At 48.3% G+C, this 20,701-nt stretch overlaps 1 protein-coding gene across 1 annotated transcript; it reads right to left on the reverse strand.

Annotated features, from left to right (window-relative positions):
- Positions 1 to 2,365: 2,365 nt before the first annotated feature.
- Positions 2,366 to 18,967, reverse strand: TBC1D21 (TBC1 domain family member 21). Its single transcript, XM_070407561.1, has 11 exons — positions 18,908 to 18,967; positions 8,498 to 8,605; positions 8,260 to 8,363; positions 6,880 to 6,974; positions 6,247 to 6,357; positions 6,022 to 6,122; positions 4,926 to 5,022; positions 4,601 to 4,701; positions 3,502 to 3,618; positions 2,772 to 2,855; positions 2,366 to 2,398 (listed from the first exon to the last, which is right to left on the reverse strand). The coding sequence occupies exons 1-11, from the start codon at positions 18,965 to 18,967 to the stop codon at positions 2,366 to 2,368; spliced, it is 1,011 nt and encodes a 336-aa protein (XP_070263662.1).
- Positions 18,968 to 20,701: the final 1,734 nt, after the last annotated feature.

The following is a 20,701-nucleotide window of genomic DNA, read 5'->3' on the forward strand; positions in this document are numbered from 1 at the left end:
ATTCTTTAATGTTGAGTGGTCCTCATTCAACTCTAAGTGTCATGGAAACAGGGATGTGTCTCTCTTTTTCCCACTGCTGCATTCTCAGTGCCTGGACAATGGGCAGCTCACAGTAAGGACTCAATAAAGGTGTTGAATTAACATATTATTTAGACTAGCACAGCCCCTACATTAAAGGCAATTTAGGATTAGGATTTCAATTCTTCCCATAATTCTATCTCCTGACTGGACCTAGAAAAAATAGCACTGGGCTATATAACTGATAAGCAATTGAGGAGATGCGTGTGCTGGCTCCATGATATGCTCAGCCATGGTGAGATGATTGTAATCTACAGTCCACGGGCAGTAGTGCTGCAGATGAGTTGACAGAAGTTTGGTTCTTCTAAGATATTTATGTCCATCATTATATCACCTGGAATTTATCTGAATCTGGATTAACTCGGTGTTGAGACTTAATCCAGTTCATTCTTTAAGACCAACAGAGATTTTCAAACATGCTCCCAGTAGGAGAGAGGTTCCTTGGAGCTAATGATGTGAGTTTGAGGAGGGGTCTGATGGGGATCCCACAAAGGAGGGCTTTGGGCTCCCCATCCCAACATCAACTACTGGGTTTCTGGGAAAGACTGTGTTATAATGGGGTACCAGTGATTTTAGAAACAGGTTTGAAAACCATTGGCCTAGAAGCTGAGTGCTTGAAACTTTTAGTTTTGGAAGAGATGTTCAGCATTGTGGATGTCCCAACCAAAAACCACAGACCAACTAATGCTACCAGGCCAAAAGAAGCACTAGAACATGCTTATCTGATGTTTCTGTGAACTTTCTCTTTCCAAGGCTACAGTTAGCTCCCCAAGATGTCTTTTACTCTGGTTCTTTGGAAGAATAAAAACACAGTTTTGTTCTTGGCGCACTGTATTCCATGCAGGAATCCTTATTTAAATCACCTGTGTTGGGAACATAAACCTAAGGAGAAGCACAGTATATGAATCTTCGCAATGAATTCTGGGAGATTGTCACCTGAGGGGAGGAGACCAGACAGAATTGGCAGCATTGTGCCTTTGGTGTGATGGTCACTGAGAGTGATAGGATGGGAGCAGAAGGGTGGGGCAGCTGGCTGAAGAGTGGGAGGATGGTTATCTCTCACCCCCAAGGGCCAGGATCCACAGTAAAACCAATGGATCCCTCTGCTCATCCATCAGCCATCTCTGAAAAATGTAGCCCCTGGGCAGGGCTGTGTGTGTGTGTGTGTGTGTGTGTGTGTGTACACATGTGCACACACTTACCAAGCAGCTATAGGGGCACTGACCAACCCCAGCTCTTTCTGGTCAATATTCATGTTGGCCCTCAGGTACCCCTCGGGGCATGGGCAGACTGGGCAGGAGGCTCTGGGCCAGCGGTTCTCAACCTGTGGGTCACGACCCCTTGGGGGTCGAATGACCCTTTCACAGGGGTCACCTAAGACCATCGGAAAACACATATATAATTACATATTGTTTTTGTGATTAATCACTATGCTTTAATTATGTTCAATTTGTAACAATGAAATTGGGGGCATCACAACATGAGGAACTGTATTAAAGGGTTGCGGCATTAGAAAGGTTGAGAACCACTGCTCTAGGCTTTGGCCTCGCCTGGGGAGAGTGGGTGGCTGAGTCTCTGCCCCAGGGAGAGACTGAACTGCCTGGCCAGGGAAAAGGTGGCATTCTCTGGGGAGACTGAATAAGGCTGAAAAGGATAGTTCAATTTGAGGAGATATTTTCAGACTGAGAAATGAAGGTGCATGTGAGGGAGGCTTTGAAACCAGGAGTGGAATCACCTGCTACCCAGAGATTTGGGCTTTGTCCTACAAACTGCTGGGGAAGCCCTGGAGAAACAGCCTAGTGTGGGATTTGTGTGTTGGGAGTAAGGGGAGGAATGGGAGATGCCAACCCCTCTCAGGACTGAGTCCAGTGGATTGAACAGCCTATTAGACCATTCAACTCTCTTCCACAGGAGGTGGGAAGGCTCCTAGAGTTGGTTAGACCCTTAACCATTTTCTTCTCGGTGCAGAACCATTGCCACCTTGGAAAATTCATAGCCACAGAAGAGTTGCTGACCCAACCCATCCAATCTCTTCCCAGCATTTACGCCTCCAGCCTTGCAATCTCTCTTCTCCCCTCCTAGGCCTCTTTTCTCATTGGACAATCCTGTCTACCCTCAGCACCTGGCACATACTGCCCACCACAGACTGACTCCAGAAGGCTGTTTGTATTGCACTTGTATTAACTATGCCCTCACCCTAACACCCCAGCGGAATTGATCCTGACCTCACGGCTGAAGCACCACCTTTGTCTTGTCCACTGAGGGCATCTGTCCATTGTGTGTGTCCTCAGAGAAAGAAATCCTTTAATGGCTTTGGAACCTGGGAAGAGGAGGGTCTGGCAGGTTGAGGGAAACAGACATTGGTCTGCTGCTCTCATACTTCAGTTCATCCAGCCAGTGACATTCTCTTGAGTCCCTGGGTGCTCAGTCCTAGGCCCAGATCCACTGGGATGGACACAGGGAACAATGGGTGAGGGCTGTGCTTTTGGGAAGCGCAGTCTGCTAGACGAGGCATGAGTTACATGTGCAAACAGCTAAAAGACCACGCCAGAGAACCCTTGTGGGTTGGTGACAGATAATGTGGCACAAACTGTCTCTGAAGCTGAATACACCTGCCATGGGCTGGGGTTGGAGATCAGGGAAGGCTTCTTGGAAAAGGAAGAGGAGAAGGACAAATAATTGGGGCAACTTACATCCTTCTGGATGAGCTCCGCATAAACCAAGCAGGCAGCAGAGATCAGTTCGTCGGCATCAAGGTCGACCAGGTTGTTGCAGGCCTGTGCCGGGAGAAGGCGGAGGAAGCAGGCATAGGCTGAGGGGACAAAGCTGCTACCATGGCTGTTGCTGGGGCCACTGGATCTTTTCCTAACCCACCTGGCACAGTGCTTGAAATTTCAACACTGGGAATTATATTTTGGAGAGATGGTAATTGTAGTTTTCATACTGAGGTCTAGGGAGTCCTGGGGTTCCACTGAGGGTCTCATGGGTTGCCAAGTTGGACTTGTTTTATAACTGGGGTGCCATCTAAGATGTTTTTGAATGAAGACTTCAGCACTGGTTAGAAATTTTGGGAAACTGTAGGTCTTTTGCCACAGGAGGACGCTAGAGCCAAGAGATTAACTGTGAAGCAGCCAAGCCTAGTGGTTGAGTACCAGTCAAGGCCTTGGACTCCTCATATGATACATGGGGTGAAGATGACAATGGGCATCACTCTGGGTCAGGCTTGTTGTGAAGCTCAAATGAGCGCATCTGTAAAGCACTCAGTGTGGTGCTCGGGACATGGCAGCTCCCTCATGATCCTTCCCAGGGCAAAGAGGGCACCGAAGCCCAGCTCCCTGCGAGCCTGGGGCCTTCAGCCGGGAAGGCACGGGGTGGGGGGGTCCCCAGGAGCATGGGCTGGGCTTGACCAGAGGGTGCTCTCACCAGGAGGATGTCATCGCCAGCCATGCTTTCCTTCAGGACCTGCTCACGCACCATCTGCAGCAGGCTGTAGGCCACCAGCACCTGGAAGTTTCTGCAGGGCTTCCCTGTCAGCAGAACCTGCTCAGGAAGACAAGTCTTGGTCTGCGCCCTGTGGCCTGAGACTGCACTGCCCTTAAGATGGTGAGGTACCCACCACCCACATGCCCAGGGTCAGACATTCCTGGGCCTCACTGCTGACTTGCTCATTCACTCACTCACTCACTCACTCACTCACTCAGACAAGTGCTCACAGCTACCTCTGGGGTTCTAGGTATTGAGCTGGCTCCTGGGGGAGTGGAGGAGGAAGGGAGAAATTGGGGAGAGGAATGGGGAGAAGAGAGGGAGGTAGAGAGAGGGCAGAGAACAACCAGGTAACATTTGAGTGGAGCTTCAGCAAAGCAATGGTTGATGTCAATAGTACAGGTGTCACCAAAGTCCTGTGGGTGGTCATCAACTTGGGCATGGAGACCAGCAGGTCAGGAGGGAGGAGGGAGGAGGGAGTCAGGGTTGAGTCATAGGGCTAAACCGTCCAGGCTAAACGTTGGGCTGGGTCCTGCAGACAATGGAGGCCACCGGACAGGGCAGTGATGAGGGGTGGGTGTGTTCTAGGGGAGGTTCATCTGCTGATGGCCATGGGGACTGGGATCAAAGGACTGCAAGTGCAACCTGTGTGGGGGACCCACCTCCTCCAGAGGGAAGGCTCAGCAAGGAGCTAGCACCCAGGTGGATGGGAAGACAGAGGAACGGGGAGATGAGGGAATGAGAGCAGAGTGAAGCACTTGGCAGGAGGCAGGGAAGTGAGCTGCAGGCCAGGTGTCCACAGCATAGGCTGTAAGGCCCCTTCTTCTGCCCTGACTGCCCAGAGAGGTGAAGTTGGTGGGACTTCATGAACAGATGGATGAACTGATGCTCTGGCCTCCTCCTTATTGGGCAGGAGCAGGGTCACTGACCCAATAAACCCTGAGCACCTGGACTCCATCCACAGCCAGCAACAAGAGCTCTCCTGCTGCCTGCCTGAGGGGTGGGGCCTATCGCTTCTGCCCCCAGCAGAGCACCTCACCTCCCAGAGCCTCCAGACATCATCAAAGGACTTGAAAGCGCGCTGGAAGCAGAGGCAGAACCAGGGGAAGAGGGACTGCACAGCCCCTGCACCCTTTCCTTCTGTAGGGAGAGAAATGGGGTGCCAGCCAGGAGGCCATAATCAGAGAAAACGGATGACACACACAAGGGAGCTGAAACAGACAGCCAGACACCAGAGCATACCAAACACTTGGGAAACACAGGATGCTTGGCTATCATTTTTCCAACTGCCCTTGGAGATGGTTTGTGGTGGATTTTCAACTGTCCAGATTCCAACCCCATTGAGATGAACCCCGTCCACTCACTTAGGTGCTTAGCAAACACAGGGTCCAGGAAGCTGATCAGGTTGTTGAGCATGTCTAGGTTCTTGCCAACCCCGATGTTGATGACACAGCTGTGCTCCTGTGAAAGATGGGTGGGAGGGAGGGAAACTAAGTCCTCTGGGCTTGAGGGCACCAGGAAAGCCAGCCCTGCTCTCCAATTCCAGGGAGCCTCTGTATGTCTGGCTCCAGGCTGGGCCCATGTCTCTGTATAAGTCTGGGTATTGTGTATGCATGTGTGCACACATCATGTCTGTGTCTATGTGGTCTGTGTGTGCCAGTGTATCCATCTGTATATATATGTGCACCTGTGTGTGTGCATGTACATGTGCATGTGTGTGTGTGTGTGTGTGTGTGTGTGAGAGAGAGAGAGAGAGAGAGAGAGAGAGAGAGAGGGATGCAGAGATGTTTCAAGTGTGGCTCACGATGCAGTGAGCCCAGTTATTTCTCTGCACACATGCTGGGGGTCGGAGGCAGGGCCAGGGAAGCATGTATGCACACTGCTGCATGGGGAGGAAAGGATGAGGGTGTGCTCTGGGAAGCCTCTCGTGGATCATGAGGAATTCTTTCTATGAAGCAGCAATTTCAAAAGCCTTTAGCCTGGACGGTGCGGTGTGCATCTGGGTAACCCCAAGTCCCCGGTGTGCCTGGAGCACAGGTCATGTGAAGGGAACCGTGAGAGCAGCCTGACGATGGAGGATTGAATGCCTGGCTGAGGTCATTGGATTTTATTCTGAAGGTGTGAGGAGCCACGGAGTGTTTGTGGAAGCAGAGCATGTTTTGGGAGAGGAATGCCAGGAGTGGGTGCCGTCCCTGGGCCTTGTCAGTCACACCCTTTCAAGGTTTGGTGAGAGCTGGACCCAGAGCATCACTCCAGCCCCCTCCACAACTCCAATGCTTGCCACCCCAACCCCAGAACACACTGCACTGGGGAACACACTTCTAGGCTCCTCTGGGACCCAAAGAGCTGTTCCAGGGCTAGAGGAAAAGGCTGGGGTTGCCAATGCCTGCCTAACCTCAAGGGGTTGTTTAAAGATTTAGCCGGGGAAGGGGAGCCCCTCAGCTCAGGCCGAACCCTCACCGTTTTCTGCAGGAAGAATTGGAAGAGCCAGAAGGTCTCATGGTCATGTTCCACCATCAGCTGGAAGAGCATCACCATCTCATGGAAGCCCTGCTGGTACTCTGGGGGGGAGGGGCCAGTTAGGAGGGGCTGAGTAGGAGGGCAGAGCCTGGGCTTGGGCAGGGAAGGAATTCCAGCAAGGAATTGAGAAGAGGGGTCCGGGGGAGGCTCAGCGCTGTGGCACACCTGCTTGGGTGTTGCAGACATAGCTCAGGAGCAGGATCTTCTCCAGCTTCTTCTTGTCAATAAGGACGTTGCCCAGGGGATCTTTGTCGTAGAGTTTCTGGATGTCATATGCTAGATTGCAAGCAAGGGACAGGAGGGTAGCACCAGATCACCTCCAGCAGCAGGTCAATGGGTGAGTTTATTTCCCCCAACCAACCCAGGCAGGAAGCTTTGAAAGGAACATCAGCCTCCACCCCCTCCCCCACCCCCACCCCAGACTCTCTCTCTCACCACACCCTGACCTGCCTGGGTTTCTTCCCACTTCCAAATTTTTGACCAGGCTGAACCCTCTGCCAGGTCTGTGACCCCTTCATCCAATTCAAATCCAGCCTGGTTCTCTAGACCAAGGTGAGAATAGATGAAGACAAACCAGCAGGAACAGCATGCACCCATGGAAACACCATGCCCCATGGGCATCTAGGGGCACCCAGTAGAGGTGGTGGATGGACTAACCACGGTTTAGCTGGGAAAATTTCAGGCACATGTCAAGACAGCTCCCAGGAACTGGGTAAGTACCCCCACAAGACTGAGGAGGGCTCAGAGATGGCTTCCAGCAGTCCCCTCTGCACAGCCCTCCCACCCCAGTCTGCTTACCGATGTTATTCCGAGTCTCTGTGAAGTTCCGGTGCAGGTTTTCCAGAAGGGGCCGAATCTTCTCATACATCTGGCATAAAGCTTCATAATTTTTCCTATGAGAAGAGGACTGAAGCTAAATCAGGCAGCCTTTCCTCCCAGCAAGTCTAGGGACCCTGGGCTGTGCCCACTGTCTGGGATGCCGCCCTCCCCTCTGCCTGTGCCAGCCCTAACCATGCTCTTCTATGCACCTGGAGTGCAGATGGGGACGAGATTAACCTCATGGTTCTGCAGTCCAATGGCCACACCTGAATCCTGGCTTCACAACTTAATAACTGGGGTCTGCAACTAGGGTCAAGCCTTGGCGACCTCACTTTCCCTCTCTAAGCTTCAGGTTCCTCATTTGTAGAGTGGGATAACACTAGCACCTATGCCTCAGAATTATAAGGATTGAATGAGGGGTTTATGTGCCCATCATCACAATGAGGTTGAATGGTGTCCCCCCTGTCCATGCCCTAACATCTGGAACTTGTGAATGTATCCTTATTTTAAAAAGGGTCTTTGCAGGGGGGAAAAAAGGAGACATATGTAATAGCCTTTGTAATACTTTTAAGCAATAAAACAATTTTTTAAAAAAGGGTCTTTGCAGATATAATTAAGACTCTCAAGATGAGCTCATTCTTAATTACCTAGTTGGGCTCTAAATCCAATGACAAGTGTCCATATAAGAGATACACAGAGGAGAGATATAGGGAAGAGGCAGAAGGCCTGTGACCATGGAGGCATAGACCTCAGTGATGCAGCCACATGCCAAGGAAGGTCTGGAGCCCCCAGAACCTTCAAGAGACAAGGAAGGGTGCTCCCATAGAGCCTTCTGAGGGAGAGAGGCCCTGCCAGGCCCTTGCTTTTGGGCTTCTGGCCTCCAGAACTGAAAGAATATATTTCTACTGTGGTAGGACACCTGGTTGGTAGTGCTTTGTTAAAGCAGCCTCAGGAAACTAACAGGTGGGCTCTTGTCTCAGCACTCCCCAGCTGGCCCTCAGAACCCCTACTGCCCTGGATTTTCCTCCGACTCACCCTGCACGTCAATCTTCTCCACATCCCTAGGCTGCACAGGCTCAGGGGAAGGATGGGATGTCATGGAGAGGGGGTGGGGGATGGGAGGAGAGCAGTTGCTGGGGTCAAGCCCATGTCTCGCTAGTATGTGGGCTGGTAAATAGAACTGGGCAGGGCTGGTGAAGGCCCCTTCTGTGTGTGGGGCCTGGGTCAGGAGTACCATGGGGATTTTGCCACTCAGAATGAGAAGTCTGTTTAAAGTCTATTTAAAGCCACACTGGGGTGAGCACCCCCTCCCTACTGTGCTACCACCCACCCTTCCCTGTAGGATCTGGAATGTTCTACCTCCTTGTACTGTCCACTGTGAGCCGCTCATCCTGGGAACTCTGCCATGAATAGTAGCCCGTGAGGAACTTCCAGGCTTCTGTCCTCACGAAGGGGTGCAGACCCTGAAGTGGGGATGGGGGGTGAGAAGTCATGGTTCTCTGAATGCCTGCCAAAAGAGCCCCTCCCAATGCCACCTTCCCCCTTGCCCACCCATGCTCCCTAGTTCCAGGGGAAGACCCAGGCTTGGGGACCATACCCTTTCCAGGATATTAACACAAATGAAGTCTCGTGACTTGGCCAACTGACCGTTCTCGTCAAAGAAGCCATCCCATTCTGTCTTGTCAATGGGCGGCTTTCTCTTCACCTGTTGAGGACAACCACGTAGCCTTCTGTTAGGGACCTTTGGCTTTTCTTTTCAGTGTGATTTTTAAATGATATACTCCGGATTTTGCAATGTGAATCTAAGCTCACAGTAGTCTCTGACTCATTTCTGGAAATTTATCCTGAAAAAATTACTGAAAAAATATATTAAAATGCTGTATGCACAATAATTTTCATTGCACACTACTTACCAAAATGAAAAATGCAAGTGCTCTAAGTGTTATACAATAAGGGAATAGTTACGTAAACCATGATTTATGTACTCAATGGAATATTATGAAGCATATAAAACAATGCTTACAAGGATGAATAATCTGGAAAAATAGAAATGTTAACAGAAAAAAACAGAATACAAAATTGCACATTCAGTATCTATCTTCTCTATGTACTATCTGTCCTCCCTAAATGTCTGTTATCCTATCTAATAAAAGAGAAACATGGTAATTAGCGTACAACTGCTACCCTTCCCATTGGCTAATCAGGGCGATATGCAAATTAACTGCCAGCCAAGATGGCAGCTGGCAGCCAGGCAGCTGGAAGCGAACATGAGGCTTGCTTGCTTCAGTGAAGGAGGACTCCAACGTTCCCTGCCTGCCTTGCCGGCCTCTGAGCTGGCAGTTTGAAACATTGTAACAAATATAGGAGCTAAACAAAACCCCAGAAACCACCTTTCAGCCGGCCGGGATCTCAGAGCTGGAGATGATACAGTGTTTCGATTATAGAACCAAAACAAACCTGATACCTGCTTTCAGCAGCAGAGGCCTTGGCCCAGAATAAAAAAGAAAAAAGAAAAAAAGGAGCAGTTGGGAGCTTCAGTCACCCACCAGCCTGAAAACAGCCCTCAGCCCCTCACCCAGACTGGCCAGGCACCCCAGTGGGGACCCCCACCTGAAGGGTGTGTGACCAGCTGCAAACAGCCATCATCCTCTCATCCAGGCTGGCCAGGCACCCCAGTGGGGACCCCCACCCTGATCCAGGACACCCTTCAGGGCAAACCAGCCAGCCCCTACCCATGCAAAAGGGTAATATGCCTCCCAGCACCGGGATCAGCGGAGCCGAGAGACCTCCTGGCACTGGGATTAGCATGACAGGGGGCAGCGCCCAAACCCCCTGATCGCCCTGTGGCTCTGTGTGTGACAGGGGGCGGGGCCACAACCTCCCTATCCGCCCTGCTCTGTTCGTGACAGGGGAAGCCACCCCAACCCCCTGATCAGCCCTGCTCTGTGCCTGATAGGGGGGAGCTCCCCAAACCCCTGATCAGCCTGCAGCTCTGTGTGTGACAGGGTGCAGTGCCCCAACCCCCCCCCCCCCCCAGGCCCTGCTCTGTGTGTGACGGGCTAGAGCCATAACCTCCCCATCGGCCCTGCCCTGAGTGTGACAGTGGCGACGCCCCAACCCCCTGATCAGCCCTGCTCTGTGGGTGATAGAGGGTGGCGCCCCAACCCCCTGATCCACCCTGCTCTGTGTGTGACAGGGGGCAGTGCCCCAACTCCCCTATAGGCCCTACCCTGTGCGTGAAAGGGGGGAGCTCCCCAACCCCCTAATGGGCCCTGCTCTGTGCATGACAGGGGGGAGCTCCCCAACCCCCTGATCGACCCTGCTCTGTGTGTGACAGGGTACGGAGCCCCAACCCTCCTGATGGGCCCTGCTCTGTGCGTGACAGGGGGTGGCGCCGCAACCTCCTCATTGACCCTGCCTTGAGTGTGACAGGGGGCGGTGCCACAACCCCCCAATTGGCCCTACCCTGAGCGTGACTGAGGGTGGCATCGCAACCTCCCGATCTGCCCTGCTCTGTGCATGACAGGGGGCGGCGCCCCAACTCCCCAATCCGCCCTGCTCTGAGCCCGACCAGGGGCTGCACCTAGGGATTGGGCGTGCCCTCTGCCACCCAGGAGCAGGCCTAAGCCAGCAGGCCTAAGCCTAGGGGTCCCAGACTGCGAGAGGGCACAGGCCAGGCTGAGGGACCCCCCTTCCCCCCGTCCCCCGAGTGCACAAATTTTTGTGCACCGGGCCTCTAGTATATTATAAAACTACATCTTATAGACTCAAATACATAGTGAGTTAACTATAAAATTGTTAGAAATTGTTAGAAAGAAGACTAAAAAATACCAAAAATGCTATCTAAAACTAACAGTGATTATTATTATTTAAAATATGTTTTATTAATTTTAGAGAGAGAAAAGGGGTGGAGGGAGAGGGGAGAGAAAGAGAGATATAGGAGAAAGAGAGAGAGAGAAATATTTATGTGAGAGAGAATCATCTATGGGTTGCCTCCCATAAGTGCCCTGACCAGAATTGAACCTGAAACCCGGGTCTGTGCCCTGGCCAGGAAACTGGTGACCTCTTGGTGCATGGGATGACGTTCAACCAACTGAGCCACACTGGCCAAGGTGACAGTGATTTTTTGGAATGATAAGATTATAAGTACTTTTTCCTTTTTATTGTATTTTCAAACTTTTCTATAATGATATATGTTGCTTTCATAATAAAAATATAAAATAAGCACTAATTAAGGTGTGTGTGTGTATGTGTGTGTGTGTTTGGGGGGGAAATGAGTACACTGCATAAAAAGTAATTAAAAATGCTCATAAAACAATAACAAGAAGTTAAAGTTCTTATGAAAATGACCTCCCATTAATATGCACCTGAATATGCATGCATGTGACTCAAATTTAAATGTGCAAACAAGTCACCTGAGAATCTTTAAAATGCAGATTATGACTCAGTCAGTCTAAGATGGAACCAAAATGATGCATTTCTTTTAAAAATATATATATTTTTATTGATTTCAGAGAGGAAGGGGGAAAGAGGGAGAGATAGAAACATCAATGATGAGAGAAAATCATTGATTAGTGCACCCTGCACACCGCCTACTGGGGATTGAGCCCACAACCCAGGCATCTGCCCTTGACCTGAATCCAAACCAGGACCCTTCAGTCCACAGGCTGATGCTCTATCCACTGAGCCAAACCCGGTAGGGCAAGATGATGCATTTCTAAAAAGCTCCCAGGGGATTGCTGACTCTGCTGGTCCATTGACCATATGAGTAGGAAGGTATTAGATGGTAAAACAGCACTGGAAATGGAAAACAAGAACCCATAGGCCCAAGTTTGATATAATTTTCATTAAGTCCGTGTTTGGTAGGGATGGGTTGAACAATACATTTTAATAATGTATTTTCTAAAACCTTTTGCATTTTAAGGAAAACATGTTTCACCTTTCATTTTGCAACACGGAGTCAATTTCCCTTACATTCCAATGAATGGCCAATGCAGTAACTGCAAAGAAACACTGATGGAATGGTGGTAAACTATATGACGCTTCAGAATAGTAAAAAAGAGTCACCAAGCAAGACAGCCTTCCCTGGAATGGCTCTCTCTAAATGCTCCAGTCACAAAAGCTGCCCCGTGTGGCCACCCTGGTCCTGCATCTTGAGTCTTCCCTTCCTCCTGCCTCTGTTTCGCATTCTGCAGTGCACACTAGCCCAAGAAGCTGTTCTGAGCCCGTGTGCCAGCAGCATCCAGCTCTGGTGCCCTTTGCCTTTTGGAGCCATGGCAGTGACCACCGCAGTGATGATTTATTTGCCGTATTTCCCACTTTACCTTGGATGATCAGTTCCCCTGGGACTGAGTCATTCTATCTTCTCTATGTGTTCTCTATCTTCTGAACCAAAATAGGACAGATGGGCCCAAGAAGGTACAAAAAAATCTTAGTGTTGGCCTAACCCTGGGAAGCCGGGTCTTCCCCATTGCCTTGCACCTATTGCATGGACACTCATTTGAGCCAATCAGAGCCAGGCTTCTGCCCTCCGACAGCTGTCATGTTTCATACCTGTACTTAGAGACTGCAACTCAGCGTGCACTGTGGCAGTACTAGACGTAGGAGGAGAGAGCCAAAGCTGGGCTGTGTCCCAGATTCCTGATTATAACAGGAAATGCATGCCCTAGCCGGTTTGGCTCAGTGGATAGAGTGTCGGCCTGCACACTGAACGGTCCTAGGTTCAATTCCTGCACATGCCTGGGTTGTGGGCTTCATCCCCAGTTGGGGGCGTGCAGGAGGCAGCAGATCAATGGTTCTCTCTCAACATTGATGGTTCTATCTCTCTCTCCCTCTTCCTTCCTCTCTGAAATCAATAAAAAATATATATTAAAAAAAAGGAAATGCATGAACTTTAGGAATTCATTTCCAAATGAATTTCAGCCAGTTGGTTAATTTCTATAATAAAGACAGCTGTGATTTTGATGGGGATTGTATTAAATTTATAGATCAATTTAGGGAGAATTGATAACACTATTGAATCTTCTGACCCACAAACACAGTATATTTTTCCATTTATTTAGGTCTCTTTAAATTTCTTCTCTCAGTAATGTTATGTAGACTTCAGTATATAGGTTATTCATGTATTTTGTTAGATTTATCCCTAAATATTTCTTTTTTTGGATGTTATTGTAAAAGGTGTTATTTTTAAAATTTCAACTTCCAATTGTTCATTGTTAGTATATACAATAGATTTTTATATATTGATCTTATATTCGGAAACTTGCTAAGCTCACTTATTAGTTCTAGTATGGTCTTTTGTTTTTGTTTTATGGATTATGTGGGACTTATTATACAGGCCAAGGATTTGAAACTATGACCCATGGGCCAAATCTGCCTCCAACTTGTATTTTTTTATATAAAGTTTTATAGGCACACAGCCATGCCCATTCATTCATGCATTGTCTATGGCTGTTTTTGTGCTATGATGGCAGGGTTAAGTAGTTGCAACAGAAACAACACACAAAAACTAAAATACTTACTACTTGACCTTTACAGACCAAGTTTGCCAACCCTGACATAGACGATCATTTTTCTTTGGACAAGGGCAGTTTAATAACTTCTTCCTTCCCAGGCTGGATGCCTTATTTCTTTTTCCTGTCTTATGCACTGGCTAGAAATTCAGGTATAATGTTGAATAAAAGTAGTGAGAGCAGACATCTTTCTTTTGTTCCCAATCTTAGCAGAAAAGCATTCAGGCTTTCATGATGCCATATGATAATTGTAGCTGCCCTTTATCAGATTGAGAAAGTGCCCTTATCTTCCTAGTTTGTTGAGAGTTTTTTCAAGACTGAATGTTTGATTTTTTTTTTTTTTTACATGATATGCTGCCTCTATGGAAATGGGATAAATCCATTTGGTGATCATATATTATCCTTCCTACATATCATTGGATTCTATTTGCTAAAATCTTATTTAGGATTTTTCCATCCATGTTCATGAGAGATATTGGCCTATAATTTTCTTGCAGTTTCTTTAATTTTAGTGTTAGGGTAATGTTGACTTTATAGAATGAGTAGGAATGCATTTGTGCTTTTCAAGTTTTTGAAGAGCTTTTGTAGACTTGGTACTATTTCGTGCCTCAGTGTTTGGTACAACTCAGCAGTGAAAGCCATCGAGGCCTGGAGTTTTCTTTGTGGGAAGATTTTAAACTGCAAATTCAGTTTCTTTATTTGATTTGAAGATGGAGACAGAGAAAATTGTTTCATTTTTTACTTTAAATATTAGAGATTGATAGGAACCATACAGTTTTCTTTCAACTCATTTTAATAATACAAAAACAACAGGGAAGTAATGAAATCATAAGGCATAAAAAGAATAGAAATTCAAAAAATTAATTTTGAATACAAATTCATTACATTCTCTTATTAGTTGTAAACACTTAAAAGCATCAGTGATGAGCCAGACACTTTTCTAAGCAATCCTATATAATAAAAGCCTAATATGCTAAGTGTCCTGTCGACCAGTCAGTCGTTCAACCAATCAAAGCATAATATGCTAATGATATACTAAGGCCACTCAACTGTTTGCTATGACGTGCACTGACCACCAGGGGGCAGTCAACCAGTCGACCAGTCACTATGATGTGCACTGACCACCAGGGAGCAGATGCTCTGACTGTTAGGTTAGGTTGTTGCTGGGGTCTGGCCGATTGGGACTGAGTGAGATGGGCCAGACACACCCTGGAGTCCTCCTGCAGTCCCTCCCTGGCTGGCCAACCTGCCACATCCCTCTCCAGCCCTGATTGTGCACCAGTGGGGTACCTCGGCTTGGCCTGCGCCCTCTCGCAATGTTGGACCCCTCGGGGGATGTCGGAGAGTTGGTGCTTAACATAGTGCTTATCCTATCTAATAATAAAGAAACATGGTAATTAACCGTAACTTCACCACCCTTCCCATTGGCTAATCAGCGAGATATGCAAATTAACTGCCAACCAAGATGGCGGCCAGCAGCCAAGCAGCTAAAGCGAACATGAGGCTTGCTTGCTCCAGTGACGGAGGAAGCCAAGGTTCCCCTCCTGCCCCAGCCCAGCTCTGAGCTTCAGATGCAACAATGTTGCAATTATAGAAGCTAAACAAACTCAGAAACCTGCTTTCAGCTGCCAGCGGGCTCAGAGCTTAGAGCGCCAGTGATGGTAACAGAGTTTCAATTATAGAAGCTGAACAAACCCAGATACTTGCTTTCAGCCAGCAACAGCATCAGAGCTGGAGCCGGCTCTCAGCTCCAGTGACAGCTATAGAAGGTAAATAAATCCCAGAATTAAAAAAAAAAGAAAAAAAAAAAGGCTGGGAGCTTCAGTCTCCCGCCAGCCTGAAAACGGCCCTCAGCCTCTCACCCAGACTGGCCAGGCACCCCAGTGGGGACCCCCACCCTGAAGGAGGTGTGGCCAGCTGCAAACAGCCATCATCCCCTCATCCAGGCTGGCCAGGCACTCCATCGGGACCCCCACCCTGATCCGGATCATCCTTCAGGGCAAACCAGCCAGCCCCCACCTGTGCACCAGGCCTCTATCCTATATAGTAAAAGGGTAATATGCAAACTGACCCTAACAGCAGATAGACTGGGAATGACTGGTTACTATGACACACACTGACCACCAGGGGGCAGATGCTCAATGCAAGAGCTGCCCTCTGGTGATCAGTGTGCTCTCACAGCAGGGAGCTCTGCTCAGCCACAAGCCAGGCCAATGGCTGCCAGTACAGCAGTGGTGGTGGGAGCCTCTCCTGCCTCCTCAGCAGCGCTAAGGATGTCCGACTGCAGCTTAGGTCTGCTCCCTGCTGGCAAGTGGACATACCCTGAGGGCTGCCGGGCTGCCAGAGGGATGTCTGATTGCCAGCTTAGGCCCAATCCCGCAGGGAGCAGGCCTAAGCCAGCAAGTGGTCACCCCCGAGGGATCCCAGACTGTGAGAGGGCACAGGCCGTGCTGAGGGACCCCCTACCCCTGAGTGCACAAATTTTTGTGCACTGGGCCTCTAGTCTATATATATAAAAGGCTAATATGCAAAGTGTCTCCTTGGGAGTTCAATCGCTCTCTATGATGTGTGCTGACCACCAGGGTTCGGCACAGAACAAAGGAAGGCCTCAGCTGGCAACCAGCAGCCGGGAAAGGGAGGCCCTGGACCACAGCTGGAAGGCCCCAATCGGCCCTGATTGCCAGCCAGGCCTAGGGACCCTCCCCATGTGCGAATTTCCTGCACCAGGCCTCTAGTTTAAATATATTAACTTGTTTAACCTTATCATCCATCTATAAGGTAGGTGTAGTTATTACACTGTTTTACAGGCCAGGAAACTATAGGAGGGCTAATTAGCATATTTGAAGTCACACAGCCAGTTTCAGAGCTGAGACTTGAACCCAGACCTGTTTAGTGCAAGAGTCAGGGTGCTGAACCCCAATGCCATGCCACCAGGAAGGACAGACAAGAGGCAAGAATTTTCAGTTTGAATTAAAAAAATATACATCTACACAAGCTGTTAGCAAAAGGTATATGTTAAAATCAAATGCCTTAGAAAGATAAATAAATATATGAAGAAAGAGACAAACACAATAAAAGAGTGGTAAAGTAATCAAAGTAATATACACAGCACACCGCAATAAAAGACATGACATCGACACAATAAGGAGAAATAATTAGAAACATCACAGTAAGTCATCTGCTGCCTTCTTTAAAAATTTGGATTACTAACCATCTACCTATAACAATGGGCCATGTGCCTACCTTGTCAGCACTGAATTTGTTTATAAAAAGTCACTGTTTTCTCCTTCCAGGAAACTCCTTTTCTCTATGCCATTTACCCCAAACCTTAGCTAACGATAGGCCACCCACAAGAAGTCTGAGACATCTGCTAGCAAGCCAAGGACAAACACCAGAAGTCTGTTGACATGCAGAGGGCTGGAGGTGAAAATTTCCCCCTCCATCCCTTCTCCTACTACATCCACAACACCTGTCTCTTCCAGAAATCATAGAGCCTGTATCTGAGATCCTTCAAAATGCTGGGGACTGCCAGCTCCATGGCTTCTCAAATCCACCTTCATTCACCCATATTCCCTATTCCTTAAGGCCCTGCACAACCCATCTGGGTAGAATAGCCTGGTGGCCAGGGAGGGAGAACTATGTTGTACACAAGCTGGATATGCTTCAGCAATGCAGTAGCTGCTTTTCTAGTCCCCCGAGAAGAACACTGCTAGGTAGAGCAGTTGTGGAAGTCTCCTACTTCATGATGTGCACAAGCAGGCTAAAACTCCCCTCCAGCAAACCTGGGGAAGCCTTGGCCATGCTTCCCCTGGAGAAAGGGGCTTCCTGCTGCCACAGACCTTGGCTGCAGGTGTAAATCTCCCCACCCTCCCTTCCCTTCTGCATCACTGGGTTAAGAATTTCCACTAATACTTTTAATAAAATAGGAAATCCACTGGAGGGTCAGAAAAACTTTCTATGAATGTCTTTGATGCCACGTTGCTCTGAATACTCAGAAACAGAGCCCTCAAGAAAGCCTGGGAAGGGTCATTGACCCTTAAGGTTCTTAACCTCTTTTACACTCCAGTTCACTTGAAGGACAAGACACACTCCCAACACTAACTATGGCTTAGCACGTCAATGGCTCTCACCCAGGAGAGAGGTGGGGGGCCCAAGGAGGCACGCATATTAAAATTGGGAGGGGGCAGTAAGTGCAGTTGAAAGTTACCCAGGTGGTAAGCAATAACCCAGGTGTGGAGGGTATGTCATCAATATAGCATGCTGATGAACAGAATGGTTTAAAACAGTGGTTCTCAAAGTTAGCTGCACATCAGAATCACCCAGAAGGTTTGTTAAAACACAAGAATCTGCATTTCTTAATTGATGCTGATGCTGCAGGTTTGAGCGCCACTCTTGAGAATCACTGAATTAGAAGATGGACTTCCTGCCCTCGCCTGTGTTTCTCAGTGGTTAGAGTGTAGGCCTGCACACTGAAGGGTCTTGGGTTCAATTCCCAGTCAAGGGCACGTACCTGGGTTGCAGGTTCGATCCTAGCCTCAGTCAGGGCATATGTGGGAGGTAACAAATTGATGTTTGCTTCACATTGATGTTTCTCTCTCTCTCTCCTCCCTCCCTCCTGCTTTCTCTAAAAATCAATGGGGAAAAAAGAAAATGGACTCTGTAGCCCACTGTCTACACCTAAATACCAGCTCTGCCACTTAGTAGCTGTGTAGGCAAGTTTATTTACTCTCTGTGCCTCAATGTTTTCATTTATAAGATGAATAGCATTATCCATCTTATAGAGTTATGATGAGAATAAGTGGCTATAAAGCATTTAGAATAGTCATTGTACATTATAGATGATATGTGAAAGCTTGTTGTTTTATTATTATCTTCTTGAAGTTCAGAGAAATGAAGAAAGATATGAAGAAAATTCAAATCAAGGCCCGGTAATAATCTGCAATGAAGCAATAACATTTAAAATTCAGGGAGAGGGGGCCCATTTTGGATTGCTAGTCTTTTATCACTCTCTTAATCATTATGATTAACGAGAATTGAAATTATAATTAGTTACTATAATTTTGAAAAATATACCGTGTGGACAATTTTTATGACTGAGGCAGACGTCTAATGAATAAATCTATCTTACTAACTAGGCTCCGAAGCACCACTAATAAAAGCATTACTGCCACCTGGTGGCAGCATACCAAAATTGTTGGCAATAGCACCAAGAAAAATTAATCAGCACCTTTAAGACTGAACTTGCAAACGTAAAGCTCATCAGTTGGAATGTCACAAATGAGGAAAAGGTAACACTGGTTTGGAGAGAAGGGTGAAAGGGGACCTGTGTTTCTCAGTCCTCTTGTTGGTGCTGATGATGAGACCAAGGTACAACCTACCTTTCTAGGTCAGCTCACAGTTCCAGTCTTTCCCACCCCATGGGGGGTGGGGGGGATGGCTTAATACAAACCAGAGGTTGGGGAGGGAGGGACTTGGAGCTGATGAAGAACACGCACCAGGATGAAGGAGGCCGACAGCCTGGCAGAGAGGCTGTTTTCGGGAGAGAGGGTGGTCATGGCTCCTGCTGGTTGTCTTCAAAGCACCCTCTACGCTCTATCCAGAGCTTACTTAGAGCTTTAAATGATACTTAATTAGTAGGGAAAGTGGTCTTCATTTTGGGGGATGAGTTGCATTCCCAGGGGGAACTGGGCCTCTCCTGACCTCCCACACTTGAACAGAGCCGGCCAGCTGTATGTCACAAGGCCCCTAGAACCCTCATCATAATGACCTTGGAACATGGGAGTTCTCAGCTTCAAAGGTAAGACACATCCAGGAGCCATGGGGACTAAACCTACCAGTCATCTAGGAAAACCGCAGTACCTACAGGAGGTTGGGATTAAGACATGCAGACCATGTCCTGGGGTGTGCTGGGGTGGTCAGGGAGGTCAGAGGTGGGCCAGGAAGCCTTTCTCTCTATCTCTGGCTCTCCCATCTCTAGAGTCCCTTCATTTGTTATCCCACAAGACCAGGACTCAAACCTGGAGAACACCTAGAATTGGAGCTTCAGATTTCTTCAGTGCAACTTCCAGACATTCAGAATCAGGTCATCTGGGCTGGGGCCTGGGAACTATACTTTGAAAAGCTTCTGGGTAACTACAATTCAGTATTTAAATGGTAGCTCCAGAGGGTAGACACTAGTTTAATTTACCTTTATATCCAGAGCACTTAAGAAAGTGCCTGAGTGACTGAATGAATGACTTAACTGAATGGAAAAATAAACGAAGCTCTCAGATCTCACCTTCTCTGTGTGTATTACAGAGATTTCTATACGGAGCCCTGAGTTTCTTCCGACCAGGGTCAATGTCTGATTCTTTTGTACTTTTCCGGCCTCCTGGCACTGGGCTGGTGCTCAATATTTGTTGAATGACCCTGGGGAGTCGGCTCCTCTTGGCTTCAACATCACCAGTTCTCCACCTTAAGCATCACTTGCATTTCTACTCAGGTCCTGGCCATGCAAGTCATCTGGCTCTAAGTCTCCTTAACTGTTGGGCCATGACAGTAATTAGACCAACCAAATTTGAATCAGGAGCTTGGAGTTGGAATTTGGACTCTGACCTCAAATTTGGATGCTTCTCCCTCCTTAGCTATGGGTCCCCCAGCCATGACATCAGAAGGTGTCAGCCTCTGGCTTTCACATTCCTATTGACATCATGAATCAGCGTCCATATGGAAGTCTCCGGTGGACACAATTGTCTCTTTACTGCCCTATCCCGAAAGTTGGGGCACTGCATGAGGCCTTTTAGATAAAAATGCTGTATCTCTGCCTCCCTCCACTACCCCGTCCCAACCCAGGGAAGCATTATAGCCTCTTCCCCTTCATCTGCTGCCCCCAGGTCTTCATGGAGCAGGAGGTGAAGTGGCTTTGAGTAGGGAGGAGGTGGAGAAAGGACAGGACCACCTCCCACACAGGGCGCCTTCATTCTAAGGCCTCAAGAAGCGCCCAAAGCCAATGTCCAGAGCAGGAGGCGAGGAATGGGCATTACTTGCCATTTGGGATGATCTATGCCTCTGTTCTACCACATGAACTGTGTTGACAACTGAGAATTAACTGCAACGAATCCTAAGAAGCTGAGGATCAGACAGGGAGCTGGAAAATCTGAGTGCCAAATCCGATGTGGCTTCTAAAATGAACATGATGGACATAGATCATCGACTGAATTTCCGTTCACCTCTGGCTCCTTCTCTGCAAACTTTAGATAATAACTCTGCCCCAAGTTAGTCAGTGCAGTTTGGTCATGTTACAAAAGCCT

This window comes from Myotis yumanensis, unplaced genomic scaffold (genome assembly GCF_028538775.1).
Source record: "Myotis yumanensis isolate MYYU_CA2020_CCGP unplaced genomic scaffold, mMyoYum1.0.hap1 SCAF_1, whole genome shotgun sequence".
In the NCBI taxonomy this organism is placed as follows: domain Eukaryota; kingdom Metazoa; phylum Chordata; class Mammalia; order Chiroptera; family Vespertilionidae; genus Myotis; species Myotis yumanensis.